At 46.3% G+C, this 25,162-nt stretch overlaps 1 protein-coding gene across 4 annotated transcripts in view; it reads left to right on the top strand.

Moving 5' to 3' along the window:
• The window catches only part of TOM1L2 (target of myb1 like 2 membrane trafficking protein), a 56,705-nt gene extending 31,746 nt beyond the window's left edge, over positions 1 to 24,959 (top strand). Inside the window, exons 9-16 of one of the 4 annotated variants that reach the window (XM_053991917.1) lie at positions 1,477 to 1,525; positions 2,356 to 2,479; positions 3,255 to 3,372; positions 5,622 to 5,697; positions 8,800 to 8,865; positions 16,469 to 16,528; positions 19,038 to 19,074; positions 19,606 to 24,959. In XM_053991917.1, coding sequence (XP_053847892.1) covers positions 1,477 to 1,525; positions 2,356 to 2,479; positions 3,255 to 3,372; positions 5,622 to 5,697; positions 8,800 to 8,865; positions 16,469 to 16,528; positions 19,038 to 19,074; positions 19,606 to 19,754 — 679 coding nt within the window. In that variant the 3' untranslated portion in view covers positions 19,755 to 24,959. Of the gene's footprint in view, positions 1 to 1,476; positions 1,526 to 2,355; positions 2,480 to 3,254; positions 3,373 to 5,621; positions 5,698 to 8,799; positions 8,866 to 12,781; positions 12,897 to 16,468; positions 16,529 to 19,037; positions 19,075 to 19,605 lie in introns of those variants that run through there. The other 3 variants (XM_053991918.1, XM_053991920.1, XM_053991921.1) reach the window with 3 other exon arrangements.
• Positions 24,960 to 25,162: the final 203 nt, after the last annotated feature.

Genomic DNA, 25,162 nt, shown 5'->3' with positions numbered 1-25,162 from the left:
CCCCCCATCTGCGACTTTGCTGACTGTGGCTGATGTGTTTGTAGTCATTATTCATGAAAGGGGAGCTGAGTGATGTTAGCAAGCCATTTGTGGTGGAATAGCTGCACTGGTCTGAGCCTTCAATAAATTCCAGTTCCTCCTCTGCTATTCTTAAAGCTCCACATCCATCATGCTGATTTCTAGCACAGGGACCAAGCTCTGTCAGTGACTCAAGCAGGAGCTCTGGCCTTTGCTGTGAAGCCTTGGGATGTAAATGAACAGAAGCCTTTTGGTGAGAAATGAGGTGGGAGGTGTCTTAGGTTTCCAGCAAAGGGAGTTGGATTTCCAGTAATAGCAAACACCCACAGTTTCCTAAAATTGAAATTTGGGCCTGAAATTGGTTTTGCTGCCTTTTAAGTCTGCATTTTCCTCTGTTACATTAAGAAAACATTTTTATTTGCTTGACATTCCCTGTTTTATTTTGTCCATCTGGGAGAAAACCCAAAGGATTATATGAGTATTTTTGGCTTTTTGCTGGAAAGAGAGACTACTTCTGAAACTACTTTGAAAATTTCAAACCTCCAAGAAATCATGGTGCTTTTCCATGGTAAGGAAGGAGATCAGACTGGCCTCAGACAGGCCATGGGAGCACGTAGTTCTCCTGCTGTTTTGAGTTCAAAGAATCACAGAATGATTTGGGTTGGAAGTGACCTCAAAACTCATCTAATCCCCTTCCCTGCCATGGGTGAGGACACCTTCCACTAGACCAGGTTGCTCAGAGCTGCATCCAGCCTGGCCTTGAAGACTTTCATGAAAGCTGGGTTTAGGTTTGTGGCTCCAGATGCACGGAGTAAAGAAGAGATCAGAGCTTGACTAACCCGACTTCTCCTTAGAAGTATGAAGGTTTAATCCAACATCATTGCTTTTCCTTGTTGGAAAGTACCAACCTATTTGAGCATAGGCCGTGACCATCTTTGAGTGGATTCAGGATGTTTTAAGCAGTGAATCTGCTGTTCATTGTCCCTCATGCCACATGTGCCTGACTTGGGCTGTACCACACACATATGGCTCCTCATTTACATTATTGCAGCAAGAGGGAGCTGGTAAGTGGGAGCGAGATGAGCTGCAGTGCTTGGCTTGTTGAGCTGTGAGCATCGATCTTGCCACAGTTCCTCCTGTCCCTTGGCTCACACAACAGTCTGTCACAAAGCACTTAATGATTAAACCCCCCCCCAACCAAAAGACAAATCCTGCAGTGTTTTTCAAGCATGTTTGAGCTGCAAGATCAGATTAGTCAACTTAAAATCTACCTCTGCCAAGAGTGCAACTTCTCAGCAATCCTGTCTTTGTCCTGGTTTGGAGTTAAAGCTTTCAGGCTTCCCTTTGGAGCCAGAGAAAACTTAAGTTCAGTGGCATGGCTTGGTTATAAACTCATGTTTTTTATTATTTATTGGTGGCTTTGATAGTCCATGTTGTTTTTTTTTTTCCCCTGAACAGATTTGAACGATACAGATCGGGACGCTCAACACAGAACGCCAGCAATGGAGTAAGTACCTCACTCCATTGATTCTCTCATACCAGCTGTAGTACTATCAGTAGTATCACACCCTTTAGCTGCCCAGCTCTGTGTTCTCCCTGTACTGGCTAATGGTGGATGCCAGGAAAAGTAAGAATGTGGCAAATCCCAAGGGACAGCTTTTAGCTCAGGAAGTCACTTCACGGGAAAACATCTCTGTGTTTACAATCCGTGATGGATTTTCATTCCTCTATTAACTTTTTTGATTGCTTTTGAGTCTGTGTGGACTTTAGGAGTTCACAATGTCCTTAAGCAATAAGTTCCACAGTTTCACTATACATTTTTACATATTTATTTTGCATTTATATATAACAAATATTTTGTTTACATTTGATCAAGTCACTTAATGATTTTTGTTTGCTTCACCTAATTTTCTTTCACCATGTCTTACATACCACTGTTCAGGTTAATTTTCTTCCTGCCAATCATAATTTTAAGAACCACTCTCATCTCCTATTTAAGCAGCCCCTTTCCAAGCTGAAGAGTTCTAATTATTCTTTAAATAGAAACTCTTTTGTAGTTGTTTTATAGTGTTCAAGGTCTGAGTTTATGATGAATCTTTACTTCTATTATGTTTTCTATTCTGCATTCATAACTATTTCCTCTGTTTACTGTGCTTTACCACTTCTGCAGTGTGATGCAAACTTCAGCAAAGACTGTATTGACACTTTAGTCACAACAAAGAAGTTTTCTTTCTGAAAGCAGTTTATACCTAATGTGGAAAATTCTGATGTTTAATGTTGCAATGCAAGAAGAAATTTCTGGGATGTGTAACTTCTGTGTTTCTTGTGTCCTGACAGGTACTGAATGAGGTGACAGAAGATAATTTAATAGATTTGGGTCCTGGCTCTCCAGCTGTGGTGAGCCCAATGGTCGGAAACTCAGCACCTCCATCTTCACTTTCTTCACAGCTTGCAGGGCTTGGTGAGTGCCTGATCTAGATCATGCTCTCCTCTACCTATTAATGTTGCCATGTGGCCTCCAAAAGGTTTGGGTATTTGGCTTACAGGAGGATTAGAAGGCATTCCCACTCTCCTGCCCTGTGAGAGCCAGCCTGGCACAAAGGGAGGGCTTTATTAATCAGAGGGAAGATTGATGGAGAGGGTGCAGGTGTTGTTCATGGCAGAACTTGTACTACTACTTCTGTTTCTGCTTAGTTATAGTTCTTTGTGAAATCAGCCTGGTGATGTTCTTGATTCCCCTTCTACAAATAATATTTGAAACCTTTGGGTAAAAGGTTTTATGAAACTCTTAGGTGGTTTGCATTAAATCAAACCAAAGATTGTGTGATTGGATCACTGGGTTTGACTGAAGGTTCTCCACCTCTTTCAGCACTGCACCATATCCCTTTGTTTGAAAGTGTTGGTTTCACACTAACTGAGAGAGAACATTGTGGAGAAAACTATTGTCCATGCCCAGAATTTTGGACTGTGTTAGTGATCACTGAATATCTCAGGATATTGGCAGCAGGTTCACCCCAATTCCCAAATGCTGGCTTCTTGATGAGGAACATTTATGGAGTGCTGCTTCCAGGATGAATTAGATCATCTCTACATTTTTCTTTTAAGAGCACATGATTAGCATCCTCCAGCCTTTCCTGAACAAAACTGTCCTCAGTGCTGCAGCTGTTAATGATGGTGGTGTTTGCAATTTGGTTTGTTATTTTGCTGGTTCACTATTTTTTCTCCTCTGGTTGCAGACTTGGGCACAAACAGTGTCAGTGGCACACTCAGCTCCCTCCAGCACAGTAATCCTCGTGATGACTTTGACATGTTTGCACAGACAAGAGGCAGCTCCTTGGCTGAGCAGCGAAAGAAGTAAGTTGGAGTTTGTCTTCAGCACTGAGTCATGGCACTGCTGTTTTCTAAGGGCATAAATCTGAAACTTCTTGACTTCAGACTGAAAAACTAGTTTTGGTGTATGTTTTCTTGCTTTTAATCCAATCCCTATCCTTTTGGTTGTTATTAATATGAGCAAGTGGAGAGGTTCCTGCTGCTGGACAGAGCAGACTGGCTGGGTACTGACTGTCTTAGTTAATGAGCTCACTGGAAACTTGCAAGTGTGCTTGCCTGTACTTCTGCCTTCTCCTAAAGGCTTGTCATCCCATCCACCTGTGTTTGAGATACAGGAGCAGAAGGGTCCTTCACCTGAAGGTCATGGATGTACTTTTGTGACTGAATTACTGTCATCAAAGGCTTGGAAACAGAATTACCATCCAGTTAACTCTCCTTTTGGCCCCAGTCAGACTCTCACATGCTGTCAAGGCAGTGTAGCCTGCCTGGCTTCATGCTATCCCTAATTTGTTTATATGCATAGGGCTTGCATCTCTAGAGCTGCAAATCTGGCACTTTCAAGGGCATTTAACAGGTCAAATTATTTTAATGTAAAATAAATCTATGCACTTATTAAGAAATCCTTTGATCCCTGTCAGGTGATATTCAATAAAAGACACACTCAGGTATTTTTCTTTCATATATTATTTCTTGCCTTCTGGATTCAGACACTAGAGGAAGTAGTCAGAACATCATCCATATCTTGTCTCAAGCTAACAAATGCTGTTAAATAGTTTATCAAAAATTTAGAAAACGTGAGCCTACAAATTTATTGGACTCTTTTATTTGCAATTATCAATATAGCTATTGGTACTGCCTCAGCTATGGTATCAGTGCTGAGAAGAAATTCTGTCATGTAGAGGGATAAGCCACCACTGGAGATTTTGGGCTGAGAGCCTTAATGTACAGTTAGAAAGGAGATGCATTGCAGGAGAGATCTAATCAAGGTCCCTCTGTATCTTGTGCTAAATGAAGCACAAAACTACTCTTCCCACACTGTACCTAATGGAACAAGGAGCACAGATCATCCATGATTTCACAAGGGAGGATTGCTCTGTCTTCCTTGGATTGTGCACTGTATAAACAGAGCAGCAGGGAGGAGGAAAGGCATGAGTGTGACTTGCTGTGGTGTGTAGGTGACAGCTCTGGGTGTGAGAGCTCTGGGTGCTGTGCTCACAGCTTGGGAGAAGCCAGCATGAGGAGGGGAGGAGAGAGGGCTCCCCCTGCTCAGGCAGCCCCTCCCAGGAGCTGATTTACGGGCACGTGTTTGTGTCTGCACAGCTCATGCTGTGCTCTGTGAGATGCCGCTGCTGCCTCTGTCACCTGACTGCTACATGTCCCTTTTGCATTGCAATTTAAGAAGCTTTTAACAGCTTTGTAAATAGTGCATTTCTTTGTCTGCTTCACTGCAGTTGCATAATTTCACCTCTCGTTGAGTCTCGCTCTGCCTCCCCCCTGCATGCACACAGCAAGGTCAGGCTTCCAGATGTCATCTCCAAATCTTTGTTAAACATAATCTGCAATCAGACCTCTTTTCACAGTCCCCCACTTGCTCTTGGACATTCTTAAGGTGCCTCATGACCTGTTTGCCTGCCTTTCATAATGCTGATCTTACTCTCTTTGCTTCAAGGTGCTTTTCAAAACTGATGGGTGGCCTTTGTACAGAGCAAGCTCCTCTTCTTGGGGTACACACAGAACCCTGCAAGTCTTGTTAAGAAAAAGAACGTACTTTCTGGTTCCCAGGGGAGCAAATCAGGGTATCCACAGTATTGTTCTCCTATGAGGAAAGGCTGGGAGAATTGGGATTGTTCAGCCTGGAAAAGAGAAGGGATTGGGGTGACCTAATTCCAGTACCTGAAGGGAGCCTACAAGAAAGATGAGGAGAGGCTATTTACAAGGGTCTGGAGTGACAAGACAAAGGGGAGTGGCTTCAAACTGAGTTTGAAGGGCCAGATTGAATATTGGGAAGAAATTCTTCCTTGTGAGGGTGGTGAAGCACTGGCACAGGTTGACCAGAGAAGCTGTGGCTGTCTCATGCCTCGAAGTGTCCAAGGCCAGATTGGACAGAATTTGGAGCAGCCTGAGATAGTGGAAGGTGTCCTTGCCATGGCAGGAGTGGAATGAGATGATCTTTTAACACCCCTTCCAACCCAGGCCTTCCTATGATTCCATGATTTCCCATGGATGACTGCTGGACTTTCTTGCTAGCTGTGTGGTTTGTTCTTCTCTTCCAGCGTGACGTACGAGGATCCACAGGCTGTCAAAGGATTGGCATCTGCCCTGGATGTTCGGAAACAGAACACGGGAGGGGTAGGTCACAGCTCTGTGTTTTGTTATCCATGTGGAATCCGAGCTGGAGGCGGCTGCTTTGACTGAGCTTCTCATTCTGGATTCCAGCAACGTGGTAGTAATGGCTATTTTGAAATTGATATCTGAGAGCAAGTACTTGCTCAGTAATGATGTCTAAAGGGATGCTGCCCTTCAGTCTAAAAGACTTCAGAATCATAGTGGGTAAATTCTCCTGTGTCCTTGCAGCTTGTCTGGGGAGTCCAGCTCTTTGGCTGGAATCACTGCTGAGAAGAATCAAGTGGGGAATGTCCTGTGAACACTGATGTGCATTGGCTTGGTTTGCTTTTGCTTGTGAAAGTCTTAATCTGCTGACTAGACTTTGCTCCAAGTGCGTGGATACACGAGCAAGTTACAGAGAGAAATGATGCAGACTTCTAATGCTTCACGTTCTTTGCCATAACTGCCCTTGCTTGCAACCTGTTCTGTCTGCCCAGGGCAGGCTTTTTCTCTCTTCTCTGGGCAGAAGAGCCCCATGTGCTGTCACCTCGCAGCAGCTGACACTTAAAACATGGGTGAGAGAGCTTGGGCAGCTTTGTCTGCATCCCTCGGTGAAGGCAGAAGTGAAGGAGCTCTCAGATCATCCCTTGACCCCTTTCTACCACCCTGCTTTTAGAAACTCTGCTGCTCTTTTGTAGGCAGCTGTGTGTAAGTTTTTAGAGGGCGGAGCAGGTTCAGAGCCTTTCCCAGTCCAATTTTGGGCTGTGATGACCGCTAGGGAGCACGGCAGAGCCAGCATAGCATGGGAGAGCCAATGCAGTGTGCACATGCCTCTCACTGGGGAGAATTGCCTCCCCATGCCTTGGCTGATCCCACCCTGGTTCTTTCATGAAGTGGGAGTGCTCTGGGCAGCTGGCATGCCTGGCAGCTTGTGCTCCAAGCCAGGGAGGATTTGTGTTGGGAGCCAGCTGGGGTCAGATCACAGCTGCCTGTCTGCCCAGGCCATCATTCAGTGGGAGCAGGCCCTCAGCTCCTACAGAGCATCCCCCACCCCACAAACCTACCTGCTTCTTCCTGTCCCTGTCCTCCTGCAGGAAGGGCAGTTTATAACCCAGGTCAGCCCCATGACCAGCTGGAGCTCAGCCCCACAAAAACTCATGGCAACAGTACTGAGGGAAAAGGGGAAGCATGAGGAGGCAGGGGCAGAAATATTCCTTCCCAGGAATTCCTGAATCCAGTGTGACATCCCAAGCCCCCAGTATCACTGAGCTGTTATTGGCAGGACCTGGGGAAGGATTTGAGATTCTGCTCTTTGTTCCTGGCTAACCAAATGCAAGGGGCTTGCATTTAACTGGTCAAGGGGGCTGAATTCCCCCAGTGGCCTCAGGGTCATGTCTTTATTTATTAACACTTTTGTTCCCAGCCAGTTCTGCTTTAGGCACCAGCACAACGTGTCATCCACACCAGCAGAGCTGCTGCTCTGCCCCAAGTGCTGTCAGTTCAAAGGACTGTGGCTAAGCTCATCTGAGGGTCAAAGTTTTTTGGGGTAAATGCCTCATGGGTTGTGGAACTTGAGGCTATGAGATGTCGAGACTTTCAGCCTCTTTTCAAAGGTCCTGGAGACTGTAATGTGTAATCATAAGAGCTTGTTTTGAAATGCAATCACTCTGTAATTGGTAAGCACTTTTTCTCAACTGTTGTGAGGCTTGTGGGTGTCTCTTCTTAAAGGAAATAAAAATTAAACTCTCCTAAAGTTACCAGTCCCAGCGTGTGTAGCAAAAAACTGGCAGTGCTCAGTAAACGAAAAGACAGGCTTTAATTTGGGTAGAGCTAATTTAAGAACAGCTCTGGGGAGGAGCCAAGAGCTTTGCAACACATTCTTCACACACGTCTCGTTCCAGCACAGTTGTCCAGTGGTAGAATTCAGCACATCCGACGTTTCTAATACAGTCATTCTCGGAATGGTCTGCAGAGATGGGGCTGATCACGTGGCATTAGCTGTCTTTTAATGTGATTTAGCAGCTGGAAACAAGATGAGCTAAAAATACACTGTTTTCTTAATATTGCTTTTCCATGTTGGGAATTGCTTTTGTTGCCACTGAGTTGTTGCATGATCACAACTGGGAGGAGAGGTGTCCAAGAAACAATTCTCCAGTGTTACACAGAGAGTAGATGAAATTGGAATGATTTCCCTTTATTTTTTTCCCCCTTATAAAATGAGACATAAAAGATTGCAGCTGATTCTCCATTACCTATGTTAATAGGGACAGGAGAGGTGTCCTTTGTGTGCAGATATCTGTGTGGATGTACATAACACACCAGTGGCTCTCTGCTGAGCTCACCCAGTTCTGGGCTGGAGCCACTGCACTCTGCTGAGCCCAAACAAGCCCTTCCAGAGCTGGAGATGGCTCTGCATCCCACCCTGGCTCAGGGAGGAGATGCTGAAGGACACAAAACCATCTTAGAGTGTTTGTGGTGCTGTGCCATGCAGTCTGCAGCCTGCTCAGGGGAGCTGGATGCATCAGCAGTCCTTTAACCTCTGCGCTTTTCAAGAGGGGCAGTTTGAAAGGCTGCCAGGACACTGCAGCAAACTGCCCTGACTTCCCTGCACTCAACACCATTGCAGAGCTGCTGTGCTGTCTGTGTGGGGCACAGTCTGTCTGCTGAGGTCAAGGACATGAGCAGGGTGTGCTGCAACCCACAGCTTCATAAACAAGGGGGATTCCACAGAGTGTGACACGAGAGTTTCCAGCGCAGCCTCACTGACTGCAGTAGTTTGTACAGCCTCACTTTTCCTTCTTCTAAGAAGATGACAAACATCAGCCTCACTACCAGCCAGTGATTGCTTTATTTTATTATTATTATTTTTATTTTTAAGGACATCATGGAGGGAGTGCTAAAATGTTGTGAACTGTCTGTAGGAAGTGCAGAATTCTGGGTGAGGTCTGTCCCCTTATGGACAGAGCTGGCAGGCAGAGGGGGACACAGCTGCTGCCAGAAGCTACTGTAGGCAACTCTGTGTGTGGATGTGTGTCTGTGTATGTGAAGTTTTTAACTGTTTTATTATTTTATCACGGGTTGTTGCTGTGGTTTCTCTCTTTATGGACCTTTCTGTTCTCAACACAGAGGAGAGGTAAAGGTGGGAACTCAGACATGGAGCCCATAGACAAGTGGCTAATTACACAAGGAATGGTGAGGATTTCACCAGTGAAGCAATTCCTACTGCCCACCCCAGTCCCTGACCTAGAATAACCATCCTCCATTCACCTCTCGTCCTGCCCTATTGAACCGCTTGAAATCGGACAGTACAAGGAGTTTATTTCCCACCTGCATCATTACCTGGGGCAAAGGGAAAGATTTGCACCAATTTCTGTTTTTTACAGCACAAAGACCTGTAAATCACTGAATCATTTATAGGATCCCATGTCACCTTCAGAAGAGGCCTGGGGATCCAATTGGTTCCTTCTACTGTCTTGATTTATTTATGCAGTATCCACTTTTCGAGGGATAAACACAAGTCTCATGGATCTTATTCACAAAGAGGACACTTGCTATCTGTCTGTAAAGCAGCCTTTTCTGGTAGTGCTTAGCTTCATGGTCTGGAATAAACATAGGGAATTGTAGGATCATATGTAGTTGAATTGAGTAATGTAGGGATCATTCTTTATGCAAGGAAGGGAGTGGGAGAACTGCTGCCCAGATTGACATCTTCAACCCCACTGGCATTAGGAATCAGACTCCAAAAGGTACAACAGTGTTTCTGGCTTTAAGGATTTAATTCCTATGTCTGGTGATGCCAGTGCCTTGATAAAATCAGGCTTCTGAAGATCACTGAACCTGTGCACATTCTGACCTTGTTTGAAGTTGTCCTTCATCAATGTGCTTGCAGAGAGAAGTTCAAAGCTTGCTTGAGGTGCAGAAGCCAGAGGAAGGGAAAAATACCCTCAGCCATGCCTTAAAGCCAAGTTCTAAGACCATTTTTTTTTTTTGGACAATGTAATCCATCATTTTAAGTGTTTGAGTTTAGTACCAATAATGTGACCTAACTGTAGAAAATCCTCCTGAGACAGTTCTGGCTGCAGCTGAGTTCAGAGAGGTGCAGGGAGAATTCCCTTTGCTCTGGGGTGTGCTGGCAGTGCAGCATGTGGGGCTGGGCACCAGGAACAGGAATGTCTCACTCCAGGGAGAGCCCTGAATGTCCCAGACTAAGCTGCCAAGTATTTAAAAAAGAGAAACATCCCAGAAAGCTTAAAGTTTAGAAAATCCAGAGTGTGCAGTATCTACTCTGTGAAACACTTGCATTTATTCTTCTGGATTTAGGGGTAACTCAGATTATTTCTCAGGGCCAGCTTGGAAGTTTGGCAGAATTTTGCACGGCTGGTGCACACACAGTGATGGGACAGGTGCTGTATCTGCCTGCCCAAAAGCAGCTCCGTGCCTGCTCACACACGTGGATAAGCCCACTGTGGGTACCTGTCCCTGGGAGCCAGAGTGTCATTTTGGTGCTGTCAGACACCCACAGCTCACAAGGTGAGGGTGAAAAGCTGTAAAATGAGCAGCAGTATCAGCTTTGCCTCTGATGCTGTTGGCTGTGGCTCACAGAGGCTCTCGCTGTTCGGTGGCTCTGTTGCAGCCAGGGATGTGCTGTGCCACTGTTGGATGTTCATCCATAATGAATAATCCAGTGATTGAGTTAGTTCTTCTTCTTTGCCTTTCCACTGTTTACAAGAGCGGGGAAGCATGAAATCAGCACCCCTGCTGTTCACACCACTCACACCACTGCTTTATTAAAAAAGCAAACAGCATATTCCTTCATTGGCTTGTGGTTATTCAGTCTGGAAAAAGGATACTGCAGCATTCATGGAGGCATATGGATTTGGGGAGGGAAGGGGGCCTGGCTGTCCAACCAGTCACTGCTCTTACAAACCTGTCACCTTGTTTGTTTGCTAAATACAAGAGAGAAATACCTACAATAAAACTAAACTAATCATTAACTCTGTTTCTCTCTTAACTGGCTGTAGTTCTTAACAGTATTTATTAATACGACCTGTAGCATTTACAATGCCAGTGGATAACTAGAATCCCAGGTATGAACTTGATGTGCCCACTCTGTGGGGTACTTTCTGTACTTTGCTGAGGAGGACAGGGCTGAGCTGACACTGCTGTTCCCTGAGCCTGTACAACACTGAGACCACTTGGAAGGAATTCTCCACCTGGCAAAGTGGTTCTCACATCCCTCACGACGTGGCATTGTTCTGTACAAGCAGAATGTGATACATTTCAGCTTTGGGCTTAGTCATTCCCACTCCATTTCTCTGCATCCCAGTTCACCACACACTTTTGCAGTCTCTGGCTCTCCTCTCCAAATGAATTTGGCAGTGTTGTTCTTGTTTCCAGTTAACCTGTGGCTCAGTTCTGCCATCAAGACGATGCCAGAACCGTGGAGACAGACACAAAGCCACATTTATCCATCCCAGCTCTACCTACAAAACTAAAGTAGATAAAATGACATTGGCAGAAAATATTTCTGGTTTTTATATGGCTGAGGGATGGGAGGTGAGCAGTTCAGTGACAGATCTGTCTGCAGTGTGAGGTCAGGGTTTTGCAGGTCTCACACAGGGCTCCATATCAGCAGCAATTAGGCACAGGCTTTACCACAGAGCCACGTTTTAGTGCAGGTAGTCTCAGTTCCCTTCTCATGAGATTGGACAGCTACTGAGATTTGCATTAATATATTCCTTTCTTAGAGTAATCTGTCAACCCACTCACATACCAAATGGGTTATTTGTTATGAAAGTGAGAGGTAGGTGTTGCTTAAGCCACCATGTCAGGACATTAACTGGGACAGTGGCAGGGGAAGGATGAAACTGAACCAGAATTCACAGAAATTGATATGAACACCACTCAACATTCTATCTTGACTGCTAGCAGCATGCCTGGCTAGAGAGGAGAGCCCTCTTTGTAGGAAAGATAGGTGAGTAAAGATTAAATGAAACCTCTGTTAATTAGTAACCAAGTGGGATGCCGCTATGTGCCTTCAAGAGAGAGATAGGATCTGAGATGTGGAAATGACTTGGGTAACGTGAGACTGTTGAATAACATCATCATCTTGGAGACTGAAGTGCTTGAATAGTGGATAAACCCAAAACCAGACACGTGAAGATCTCATTTCTTCCATGTGGTGGGACCCCTCTCCCTGTTGAAGGCAAGCAGGTGCTTCCCCTTACCCGAGGACCACAGGGGTCTCCTTAGCCAGCTGTGGTGTTTCCAGAGCACTGTGCAAGCACAGCCCAGTCCCTGGTGTCACTGTCACTGAGGGCTGGCACTGCCTGGACATGCCTGTCACATGCAGATAGATGGGCTGGTTGTTGTACAACCTGTCAGAGCCTGGGCACAGCAGGCTCTGCTGGGGAGCAGCTGCAGCCCAGCTCCTGCCTGCCCGGCCCTGCAGTGTGCGAGCACAGTTACGAGTAACCAAGGAGTTCATTTACTCCTTACACGTAAAGTCAAGCCTGGGCTAATACTGAGGCCAAGCAGCTATTTCAAGATCACAACAGCTTTAAATAGATGGTAATGCTGTAGTAGTAAGCTGGAGTAGCCTGCTAGTAGCCTAGCTCCTAGTGCTGCTGTAGGAGTGACAGACCTTTACTACTGCTAACCAGCAAGGGGGAGTGAGTAGCAACTAACCAAGAACTGGTGTCAGCTTTGTTAAACATCTAGAAAGAAGTGGAATTAACTAAGCTATTACAAGGCAGTAGTCTAGCAACAATTAGCATAAACCTTGTTAAACATTTTAAGAACATTAATGAGCTCACCTAGAGACCTGAATTGTCATTTCATACCTGCTTCTTTTCCAGTGGGATCATTTTTAATAGAAATAAAATGTGATAATAATAACCTTAAACTGTCTTTTTAAGGGTAGAATATTGGATTTTATGACTTCTGAGGAAAAATATTGGCAATACTCTTTGGCTTTTGATTGCTAGTGAGAACATCAACACAATCTAGCTTAGATAAGTAAGAACTTGAATTCCAGGTTCCTGTGGGTTTTGTGGGATTGAACACTTACTTTTGTTCTCCCAGCCTTCCTTTTCCATTTCTCTTTCAGGACTGTTCAGATGATCCCATTTGTAGGATTTTCCAAAGACTAAATAAAAAAGGAATTTAAACAATCAGACCAGCTTTTAATTAAAGCCAGTTACTTGAAGTACCCAAAAATATTTTGTGACTTAATTTCCATTTACTGTAAGTATAGACTCAAAAAAAAAAAAAAAAAAAAATCACAATATCTTTATACAAACAGCTCTTGCAGCCTGTGCTATCTGGGGAGCTCTCTTGCCAAGACTGAAAGCTTCACTAGACCATGGAAGTTTGCATAATCAAAATATCAACAAGACAGTGTCCCATTCCAGAGTTTTTTCCATGTAGTCTGTGGCTGCCACTGCTGCTTGTTCCCAGAAACTGTTGTCTTTTTTTTAATGTGTAAACTAGTTAATTCATTTTTACATTTCCTCTGATTTAGGGGTTAGTTATAACAAAATTCCCCTGCACATTTTTCAGTTTAGGGCTTCTGAAAGGGGAAGATTTGCCAAGTACCCAACTGACTGGCAAAAACTGAGCTTCTCTGTATGTTCTCTTCTCAGTTTAAAATGAAAAATAAATGGTACAATGTTATCGTTAAAATAATTTAAAACTTCCAGTTGCTCTTTGTGAGTTTCCTCCCTCTTTATTCTTGAACAAATTAAAACTGACACATGTAACCCATGTTTTATGAGGAAGTGGGGCTCAGAGTCTTAGGAAAGTAAACTGGAAGTTTGTGCATGGAAGGAGCAATAGATACCAACCCTCAACACATCTCTGGGTGTGCTGGGAGACAGGGAAAGCTTTTAAAAGGTCAGTGCTGAATAGCAAACGGCTGACACACTCAGATGTTTATCTTACAGCTTTGTCTGCTTCTCTGCAAGAAGTGCTCTTGCACTTCTGAGGGCTTTGTTTGTTTGTTATAAGTAGCTCTAGCTGAAAATAGAATTCCTTTATTTGCCTTTTTTTTTTAAATTTTTTAAAATTCTTACGAAACGCCACAGCACAAACCCTTGTGCTGCTGAGCTGTTCTTCGAGGACTTCTGCAAATTCAAGAGTCCTGTGATTCTCAGTACTTGATCAGTCATCTGCCATGTTTTCAGGATAATCAAGATTTGAGCTGCTGTTCCTTCTAATACAGGGGCACAGTACTGCCACACTTTTTAGAACAGCTGCTCTTATAATCATAAAATCATAAAATCTTGGAATGGTTTGGGTTGGAAAAAAAAAGGTCATCTCATTCCAACCTCCTGCCATGGGCAGGAGCACCTTCCACTCTCCCAGGTTGCTCCAAGCCCCATCCAGCCTGGCCTGGAACACTTCCAGGGATGGGGCAGCCACAACCCTTCTCTGGCAACCTGTGCCAGGGCCTCCCCACCCTCACAGGGAATAATCTCTTCTAATATCAAATCTAAATCCACCCTTTTTCAGCTTAAAGCCATTCCTCCTTGTCCTGTCACTGCAGGCCTGTATCCAGAATCCCCCTCCAACTTTCTTGGAGCCCCCTGAGTTCCTGTAAATTTTATTCACCGAAAAGGAAAAATAAACCAGCTGTTTTCCTCCTCCCTTCCATGCACATGTTCTTATCCTTAGAAAAACATGAGCACCTTTCTGAGCTGCAACCAACTAACAGCTCAGAGGCTGCACCTTCCACAGTGTTAAACAATGCAGGAGAGAGGCAGCAGTGCAACTTCTGCAGTAGTTTTTAGGTTGCTGTAGGCTGAATAAAATCATTAATTTATATATCTGAAGCTAGTCTTTTATAAAGCTGTTAAACCAAGGAGACAGTTTTACAAGATGCAACTTGTCCTTGGGAAGGAATGTGTTGGAAGGTGCTTAGAGCTCTTCCCTTGTGAGTGGCCATCTGGGCCAGCTCGCAGCAGCTTCAGCTCACTGTGATAGTGTTGTGTGTGCTTGATTCAGGAAATCAGAAAGGAACAGTTATCCTAAACCTGGCCCATTCCAGAGGGAACTGCAGAAATTTATTTTCTGTTTGGGATCTTTATGAATTCACTGGAAGGAAAATGGCACCTTGTACCTCTGATGCCAGGAACTGTCACTTTGTCCAGCAACTTGTCAAGTCAGAGCCCAGCCACCTTCCTGGTGCTGCTCTTTGGGGGAGATGCTTTGGATTGAGTTCTGGATTTCCAGTTCTTGGGCACAACTAACCCACTTTAGCACACCTCACCTCAAGCAAGGGCTTAACTGGTCTCCTCAGTACAAAGGGCCACTTTGATTCTGTGAAAAAAATTCCTGAGGAGCTTTGCTAAACAGCCTCAGCCTCTGTGGTCCAGCATCTATCCATCTTCCCCTGCTAGAAGTGCCTGAGAAAACTACATTTCCCAGGAAATGTGTCTGCAGAGCCTCTTCCAGCTCTTATTGAATCACAGAGGCATTAAGGTTGGAAAAGTCCTCCAAGACCATCAAGTCCAACCATTAACCCACCGCTGCCAAGGCCACAACTAAGCCATGTCTCAAAGCACCACATCCACAGGGTTTTTTATCACTTCCAGGGTGGGCAATTTCTGTGAGAGGTTTCAGGCAAAGCTGTGGAGAGCCCCTGACACCTTTTCTGCCTAGGAGAGTCCCTCTAACAGTGCCAGGTCTCCTCCCTGCCAGCCCTGCTGCTCGGCTGCCATGCCCTGGCCTGGAACTCGCATGTCTGACATTGTTTTCCAACTATTTTTCATGTTGTCCTTACCAGATCTATTGTGGTGTTTTCCTGTTTACCTCGGCAGGCCTCTGTTGTATTTAAGCAGTGTAGTTAAGTCAGGAAATTCTACACCTAATACTCAGTAATGTCCCTTTGCTGACCCAGTTCCCTTAGCACTGTGTGAAATCGCTGCCCTTCAGCTGCCTCTGCGCTGCCTGTAGTAATCACACCGGTATCGTGACCAGTTCCACTGCAGGGGCAGAGCCAAACCTTCCAAACCTGAGTGTTAAACTATCCCTGGAGCCTGACCTGCTCTGGAGAGCCCTGCTGCAGCTCTGGGGCTGTCCTCTTCTCCTCTGCCCCATCCTCTTCCTCCCCCACCTTTGGCACATGCTGGGCTCTGCTGCCGAGGGTCACCTTTGGCAGAGGAGTGGGAACTGGGAGCTGGGACAGTTTTGCTTTAAACCCTTGTGCCAAGGCTTGCCAGGGCTTGGTGGTGTGGTGGGAGGAGGATCTGGGAGGAAGCATGACTGTACCCTGGGCTCTGACTTCTCCACCTGCGCAGAAAACCAATTTATTTTCATAGGAGTGTTGCCTAAAGACTTTGAGCCCCTCTTTTTTATTAACCCTTCACTGTGGCTAATACCCATTTTAAAAACCAAGAGGTGTAAATTTAACATTTCAAAACCTAACTGATATCCAGTATTCTACCCTTAAAAGCATTTCACGATCAAGATTAGAATCATCAGTCCATCTTGATGGTTTTAATATGTGGTCGAGAAGTTACTCATCTTACGCTGGCATCCAGTCACGTCATTCCCCATAATCTTTCTCCTGTTTTTTTTTAGCCTTGTTGTTCATAATTTCCTTTCCAAGTTGTTTCTTTATTTGAAATGCCATTTATATTTTGTTGCCTTTTTTTTTTTTTTCCAGCACATCTTACATCTTTGTTTTTGTTTTGTTTTTAATCTTATTTCTGGCGTTTTCCATCGCTCTGTGGCCATGATTGTGGATGTGTTTTGGTTTTTGCCTGCCTTGCTGTTCTCTCGCTGCACTCCCTAGATCCCTGTTGCACAGTCCTCTGTCATGGATGACATTGAGGAGTGGCTCAGTACCGACTTGGTGAGACTCTTTATATTTTCATTTTTCACTTGCACGGGTAACTTTCAATGCATTGCTGAGTTCCTGGTACTTCTCATAGCAGGAAGCAGTGAAACTTCCCAAGCAGAGAGTTTGGTTCCCTTTGAAGGGAATATCTAAGCAGGAGGAGTCAGGGTCGTGTTCAGCAATTCAATCAAAACACTTTTTGTCTGAGCTGTTTTATTTTCCCTTCTCCATGTGAACATCACAGAATAGCACATGTTCCAGAAAATGTGGGATTCTGATCCTCAAATAGGGAAGCATTAAACATGGGCTGAATTTTTTTGCACCAGACTTAAAGTCCATGTTTAAAGCTTCATTATTTAGACAGGATGTAAGTTCATGCTTATGTTGAGGCATGCTTTTAAGAGATGCTGGATCAGGGCGTAGATTCCTTTCAAATCAAGATGTCTTTGTTAAACTGGCAGGCAATCTTGACATGTTTCATAATAGTAATAATAAAAATTTATAACAGTCTCTCTTCAATGTTTATAACTTTCTCCTAAATGATTATTGTCTAGTAATTACTAAACAAACAAACAAAAAGCAGAACTAAAAGTAGCTTTGCCTTCACCCTGGAGTTTGTTTTGCTGTCCCAACACACATTTGGTTTAAGCAGTATAAACTAGTACACATTTAGTCTGTTTTGGTTTTTTTCAGTGTAAGCATATGACTCAAATCAACCAAGTGCATTTTGGGGGGTGGGTGGTGGGTTGTGTCCACACTGTTCTTTTAAACATGGTTTTAGTGAACTCAACTTGCGCTCACCATATCCCCAAGGATCATCTGGTTCCATTCCTCCAGCTTGAGGCAGAAAACTCCCAACTCCTTAGGGTCTCCCCCAGCCCCCTGCTGCCTGCTCAGCTCCCAGCTGGGAGCTGTGGGATTCAGCAGAGCTGCAGGCATGCTCTGGCACGTCAGCCCTGTGCTCTGGCACTGCAGGAGCTGGCTGTACTGGAAGGAAGAAAATTCTCCAGCTCTCCCGAGGTGCCTGAAATGCTTAAACAGATTCCAGGTTCAGTGTTTGATTTTGGCAGACTGACTGGCTGGCTCTGAAATGTCACTGGGTTCCAGCTGCAGGTAGGTTTGTCAGGCCTCGGTACAGGAGTCACTTTCAAATTTAATTACCAACTGGCCTCATTTTGTTAAAGAAATGCAGTAAATGTAGCATGTCCACTCTGCTTAACCAATAAACTTTTGTCTTTGCCATTTAAATTAATTTAGAAGGAGAGAAGATCTGATGGAGAGATATGGAGGTAGCTCTGTGCATCTGTCATCCCCAGCACAGACTTGCTCAAAAGGAACAAAGCAGAGAAGTGTCCTGGAAATGCCTGAGCAAGCCTGGGGATGTCCCTGGGTCCCCATCCCAACCTTATGTGGGTGCAGCAGAGAGAAGCCTGTGAAAATTTGGACTGGATTTTTGTTTTTACTCTGGGTCCCCTCCTCCTTGTCTTGCTCATTTCAATTCTCTACTTCCCAGGCGAGGAAGCTGCAGGTTAGGTTAGATAATTGGTATTTCTTTACCCTTTTTGGGGTGCACTGGGACAAACAGCAGCTCTGCCTGTGAAGAGGCTGCTGTGTGAACCTTTGGAAACCTCAGAGCAGCAGGAAGCCAGGAGATGCTCAGGCTCCAAAATGTGAGGCCAGTCAGTATGTCCCCACTCCTGGTAGAGAAGCCAAGTACAGACAAATACTTTACTTTTTCAAAGCAGTTTCAACATGAGATTTTCAACCAGTGTTTTTACCCATCTTAAACATCCTGATAGATTGACAAGGATGCCTGTCCCTGGACTTCTAATTTCATTATTTGAAAAGCACAAATGACACACACATTGAAATGCACAAACTGGTGGAAATGCAGTGACCCTGTGGCATTCGCAGCCTTTGATTGTGATGGACAAACACTAACTGCTGTCAGTATCCTTCATCCAGCTCACCCTGGTCTGGTCTTTGTGCAGCATGGGCACAGGAAAGCTGCTATATTTTTGTTTGAAACCTAAAACGAACTCTCACAGGAGGAATGTTGACCCCATACAATTTTGCACGTGTCCTTTGTCAGCTAAAAGGGCATTTTACTTGAAGACATAATGCAAACCACAGTCCTGACTTTTTAAAGGACTGTGTGACAGAAAAGATGCCATCTGGTACAGTGTGTGTGTGACTCACACAGCTCAGATTTGGACCAGAATTACTGTCTGAAGGGGAAACAGCACTGGACTGACATTCAGATCCAACAGGGAAAGCTCAGCTGTCCAGCAGCAATCTTCAGAAGCACCTCAGTGCTCATCCTCCTGCTCTGCAGCACAGTGAAATGTCAGTCCCCACTGGACTCCTGAGGTGGGAGCCCTGTGATTTCCCCAGGTCGCCCTGCTCCCGTGGTTAATATGTGGAAACAAGTGGTGGAAACTGTCCAGTTGTATTAAAGGTGGAGGGGATGACAGGGAAAGGGAAGCACTGCCTGTGCTCACGTGCCTTTTTGTTCCCATTGCAGAAAGGCAACGAACTGGAAGAAGGAGTGACCAGTGAAGGTAAGCAGAGATGCCCCTGGCTTTGAGCCATTCTCAGGTTAGTGCTCAGATGGAATTTGCTTTGATCCCTGCTGAGATGCTGCCTTCTCCCAGCCTGATGTTCCCCAGCAAATGCTTCCATGCTCAGAAAGGCAGGAGCAGAGCATTTCACAGCAAAAGGTTCATATTTATGGTGTGGGGAGCCCTCCTGGCTGTAAGTGCTTCCCTGCCATCTTCTTTGGCTGTGCTCTGTGTTTGTGCCAGCAGGAATGTGTCCCCAAGCTGCTCAGCCCTTTGGAATGATGTTTCCCTGGTTCTGTCACAGCCGGTGGCATAGTGTGGGTTTGATTCCAGCTGCTGCCTGAGCTCGGGTGTCTCCAAGGACGGCTGTACCCTTTCCCGAGGAAGTCAGGCTGTACCACTACTTGTGCCTGCAAACACAGCCCGACAGGATGCCAGGCCCTGGAATTTCAGCCCCTGCCAACCTTTGTCCCTGGGGCCAAACCCACGGCCCCCATTCTCACCTGTCTTCCTTCTGTTTTTACATTGCAGAGTTTGACAAATTTTTAGAAGAGCGAGCCAAAGCGGCGGAGATGGTTCCCAATCTGCCATCCCCTCCTCTGGAAGCCCCCACCCCTCCGACAAATCCTTCCAGCAGGAAAAAGCAGGAGCGCTCCGAGGACGCCCTCTTTGCACTGTGAAGGTGGCGCGGAGCCGCCTCCCTCCCGCCCCTGTGCTCCGCCGGCCAATGTCGCCGCACGGCCACTTTGTCCTCCCACAGTCCTTGGCTAACAACGACTCCCGTCCCCCTCATTCCATAGTTTGCTTCTCCTTCCCTCCCTCCCCAAATGATCCACCCCCACAAGCTGACTCTTTCTATTTAAATCCAACACTATTCCTGCCAGACCACGATTCTCCAGCACTCGCTTAATCCCCTCCTTCCTGTCCCAGCTGCACAAAACCAGCTCTTGATGCTGAAAACCCCTTCAGAATGCACGAGTACGTCACACTGGGCTGAAACAAAAGCCCGGGGGAAGAGAGCAGCCTTGCCCTTCAATTTATGTAGGGATCATCCTCTTCTGTAGGCAGGTCCTGCCAAGTAGACGGCTCTGTCAATCAGCATGTAATTGACTGAGCTGGAATGTTCAGGAGGAGTGTGTCTTTATTTTTAGATAAAATGTTAATGTATTGGCTTTCGTGTTGGATTCGACAGCAAGGAACAACTGTTCCCCTTTCAACATGTGCTTCACAAGTTAAAATCCTTTACTCTCCCACTCACACATCTCCTGGTACCATATGGTCGTCCCTTTTCCCCACTTTCTGTGGCGTTTCATTTCTAAATCTCACAGGGTATTTTTTGCCTTGTGTTTTATCTGGGCTTGCTCTAATTTGAAGCAGTCTGTTGGCCATGTCCAGTAGCTCTGGCAGTTGATAAGGATGGAAAATGCTGGGCTAAATGGATGCTGTAACGATGGCACAGGAAGCACCTCGCTCTTTGGGAGACCATTCTCACACAGGAATTTTCCTGGTGTGTTTGCCTTTTAAAATAGCTTAGTTATTTTCTCCTTACCTTAGATCCCTTCTTTGGTGACTCTAGAGCTCTGCATTTGGTGTAAACATCCATGCAGATGGATGGGACTTGCTCATGGATTGGGTGTGAACTGAGCTTCCTGGATTCCCTGCCATGCCTGGTAGGACAGATATGCTGGTTCTTGGGGGTAGGGATGAGGAAAAGAGCAAACCTCAGAGGTTTGTATGGAACGCTGAGGGAAGTGGAGGGATTAGCTGTGCCAGCCTGTGCTGGAGGTGAAACTCCTCATTTCCTTCCAGTTTTAGGCCTGAGAAAGTCTTGAAGTGATTGTGAGCGTGCTATTTGTAATTTTTGGAATGTCCTTTGATCCCTCTGCCCTTCATTAACTCCCGGCTCCTACGGGGCTGCAGTCTCTGTGCAAACAAACATATTCCCTTGCTTGCCAGAGGCATGGCCAGGATTCCTTCTCCTCTGGGGCTGCCAGCAGGGATTCCAGCATGTGTGCCTGCCTTGCTGGGCTGACAGGCAGAGCTGGAGCAGGCAGCTCCAGCCATCGCCGCGTCCCCCAGCACGTTCCTTGGGAGGAATCCAGTGGTGCAGGATGGCAGGATCAAAGAGAGAGCTGAGCAGTGCATGGCAGGAGAATCTCCCATCCTGACAGAGAGGCACTTTATCAGCTAAAAGCCCGTGCAGGCAGCAGGCTCCAGCCCCTCTTCCTCAGGGTGTTCCTTGGCTTAGGCAGTCTCCTTCTGACCTGACATGTCTGAGCTTCCCAGGATGCTGATGTGTGTCAAGCTCTCTTGAAAGTTGTTCTAGGCCAAGTGATAGAAGCTTTTATCTGAGCATAGCATTTTTTATCAGCCCATACCATACTCTCTGAGGACCACCCCCTTTGGGACTCTGTGACACACAAAGCCTGTTACCAAATGCCTGATTGCAGCGCTGATGGACTTTGACAGCGGACACATTAATCTTTGAAGGGAAACGTTGTTTGGTGCAGGATTTCCAGGCCGTCCCAGGTCAGGTTTCACTCTGTGCTCTCCCTGCTCATCGTCTTCTCTGTCCTGCCCTGCCTGTAGCCTCTTCCAGGATCCCTGCATATGTAGCTGGGCCCAGGCAGGGCTGTCCTGCCACCCCTCTGTGCTGGTGTGGCACCTCATCACTGCTCTGTGTGGCACGGCTTACAAATGGACAGGCAAAACCAGTTTAAGGATGGAGATAACTTGGGGATCAAGCTTTTCTCCCCACTTGCTGGCTCTCTCTCCACTTGAAGTCCTTCTGTGTGGGTCTGCAGAGGCTTTCTCCCATTCCATCTCCGTGGCTAATGGAACAGTCTGCCTTGGCTGCATTGCACACTCCTGCTCTCACCCACTGCCCTCGCTGCTCAACACAAGGTGAGCCCAACGCTCAGGGATTGGCACTGCCAGCTTGCTGCAACATGTCAGATATGGCCACCAGCTCCCAGAAACCTGAGGAAACTTCTGTGGCAACGCTGATTTGATTTCAGACGGCGTCTGGTGATCGCCCGAGCAGTCTCGCCAGCACAGAATGAATTGCTGGTATTCCTGTCAATGCAGAAAGCTCCGTGGGTGTTTTAAGTGTGTATTTTCTCTTCTAAATCCTTGAAACACATTGACCCTGTAAATGGCCACATCAGGTGATTCTAAGCATGTTAATCCAGCTTCCCTGCCAAGCCAGAGGAGATAATCGCATTGCTCAGGCATGGGGACACTGTCAGATGGTGCAGAGTGGCACGGATGTCACTGTCACCAAGTCCCCGCAGTGTCCCACTGCTGCAGCTGTGCTGGCCCTTCATCCCCTACCCCTCAGCCAAAAGGTGCTGGGGGACAGTGCTTTTAATGCTTTTTTTCTGTCACGCTAAACCTGTCCTGGGACCTCCAAGGTGTTGCTTTAGGGAAAATCTGGTCCCTTTCTGGAAGATTCTGCAGAGCTGTCGGTGATTGCTCTCTCCAGCTGGGAGGAAAAGAGGTGGAATGAGAAGGCTGGGGCTGGGGGAAAATACAGAGCGTGTGTTGGCAGAGCTCAGGGGGCTTTTTAGGTGTGTGCAGCCCCAGGCAACCCATGGTCCCTGCTGACACTCCACATTATCCTCTGGAAAGCCGTGGCACTGCTTGCAGGGAGTGGCAGGTGCCACCAGCACAAGTGGTGGCTTTGCTGGAAGTAGGGCAGCTCCCAGGAGATGTCTTCCTAGGGAGGAGATGTACTTTTGGAAAGACCCGGGATGGATCTGGAGCCCAAATCCACCGCGCTTGGCTCTCAGGGCTGGAAGCACCAAAGGGAACAGAGCGTGGCAGAACAGGTGGTTTAGCCCAAACCTTCTTTAACAAATACAAGAGCTATGCTAGAGCTTCCCAAATGTCCTGTATCAGGATCTCTCATCTTCCCTGTCCTCTTGTGGTCTGCTGAAAACCAGAGCGGTGGGAACTGTTTGAGGGAAAGGGAAGGGGTTTTTCACTTCAGGAGACCAACTTCTCGATTTACCCTTCCTCCTCTTTCACTCTTTAAGTGCTTCCTCTGTGCAGGTGGGCAGAGGACTCGTGTGGCTCCAACGCTTGGGAGAACAGGGATGGAGCTGCAGCCTGATCCACTTTCCATAAGAAATAACATCCCAGCGCTTTCTAGGCATATTAGGAATCACAGCTTGACACTCAATGACACTAAATTATTCTCGGGGTCCTTTGTAAGGTCTAATCGCGCCCTGTTCTAGGTTAAAATATTTATTTTGTCTATATATTTTCTTTCCAGTGTGTTTTTTAACCTCTTCTGTTAACTCTTCATGTGCTGAGATGTAAGGAATCAATGGTTTCTATTTAAATATGTTCTTTGGGTTTTGGGTTTTTTTTTTAATTGTTCTGTGTAGATTTCAGCTGCATCTTCAGCAGGTGTAATAGATAACAATGTGCTGTACAGACATTTAGGGTGTTTAGGGTGTAGGTAAGGCTCATAGGAGAACTACTCATAAAAACGTAGCATGGTGTCTCTTAAAGGGAACAGCATAAATGGTGAGACTGGTCCATACTGGGACCCTCACGTAGCCTCCAACATACCTTTTCCCTTCTTATTATCACAGCCTCCATCTCTAGGATGTGCTGATCAAACCAGCTCTGTCATTCCCAAGGCTGGTCTTGCACCTCCAAGCTGAAGGATTTTTTTTTTGTGAGGATTTCTGTTTGTTTGACTTCATTCAGCATTTTTTGATGGGATACATTGGCTGTTTCCACTTTGAAATGGAGGACTGGGAGCTGGCTGTGGTGGCGAGATGTTTCCCTCCAGTGGTGGAAGAACAGATCTGGGCCGTGGTTTCAGGCCCAGGGCAGGGGTGATGGTCCCTCCGTGCAGGAGCTCCCAGCCAGCACAGCCTGTCCCTGCTCCTCTATGCCCTGCTCTCCTGATGTCACCTACAGGGACAGGATGTGCAGCCCAGGAGAGCAAACAAGATGGATTTCCAACACACTGTTTCATCCAGTGAGTTGTTGAGTCTCCTGCGGCGGCTGGGAGCCCTGGAGTGGGAACTGCTTGTGCTATCTCCATTCCCGTCCATCCCCATCCAGCTCCGTCATTGTTTACCTCCTCAGGGCTGACCACAAGCCTTGCAGAGCCTCCCCTGGAAAAAAACAGCTCAGAACAGTTATTTTTATGGAAATAGTGAAGCAGTGAGTGGATTTAGAGCTGTGTTGGAGGTAACCCTTCCGCTGCTGTGGGTTCCCACCAGCCAAGGAGACGAGGTGCCCACACAGCACCTCCCACCCGTCCATCCCAAACCACAGCCTCAGGAGCAGGCTGTGCCTGCCTGCTCCAGCCCCAGGTTCCACACACCTTCTCCTCACCTGGAGAGAGGTGAGGCTGTGTGTCACCAAGAGCCAGCTGGCCTTGAGCAGCACCGAGCTCTGGTGCTGGTTCTCTTTAGCCCATGGCAAACGCACTACTCCAAAATTCCCACCCTGCTCTGTGTTTTTATGAGTACGAGCTCCTCATTCCCTACATGTTCCTATGAGCTGTTGTTAACCCTACAAACGTAACCTGTGTAATAGCTTCTCTGTATATTACAGCTGTAGGCTTTCCAGATAAAAGTGGATAATATTTATTTACTGAAGATACTGGATATTTTTTTGTTTGGGAATGGGGTAGGGGGAGAAAGGGGACATAACTGTTTAAAGAGATTGACTATGTAAAGAGAAACAAAATACACAAGAAGCAGAGAAACCCAACACTAAAACATCACTGTATTCAAGTAGAAGGTGTTTCCGTTGAGGACGAGACAACTGTATTAATCTGCCATTGTTTAACTTGCTCCAGAAATCATCTCCTTGGTTCCTGCATGTGAGATATTCCAATAAATACACTATTAGTGTGAGCTGGGGGTGCTATCGTCTTGTGTCTCAGCTGGGGACTCGCTTGGCTCTACTGCCTGGCCTGAGCACAGGGGACATGTGCAGCCCTTGGGTACCCACCAGATGTCAAAACTGGGAGTCCTCGTTCTCCTCCAGGAGACAGAACCTGGGTATTCCCACTGGGAGAACGCTTGTCCCCAGCAGTTGCTCTTTGTGTCTTTGTGTG

The sequence above is a fragment of the Vidua macroura genome, chromosome 16 (genome assembly GCF_024509145.1).
Source record: "Vidua macroura isolate BioBank_ID:100142 chromosome 16, ASM2450914v1, whole genome shotgun sequence".
Classification (NCBI taxonomy): domain Eukaryota; kingdom Metazoa; phylum Chordata; class Aves; order Passeriformes; family Viduidae; genus Vidua; species Vidua macroura.
Note: the sequence above shows the minus strand (reverse complement) of the source record. Positions and strands in the feature narration are given on the sequence as shown.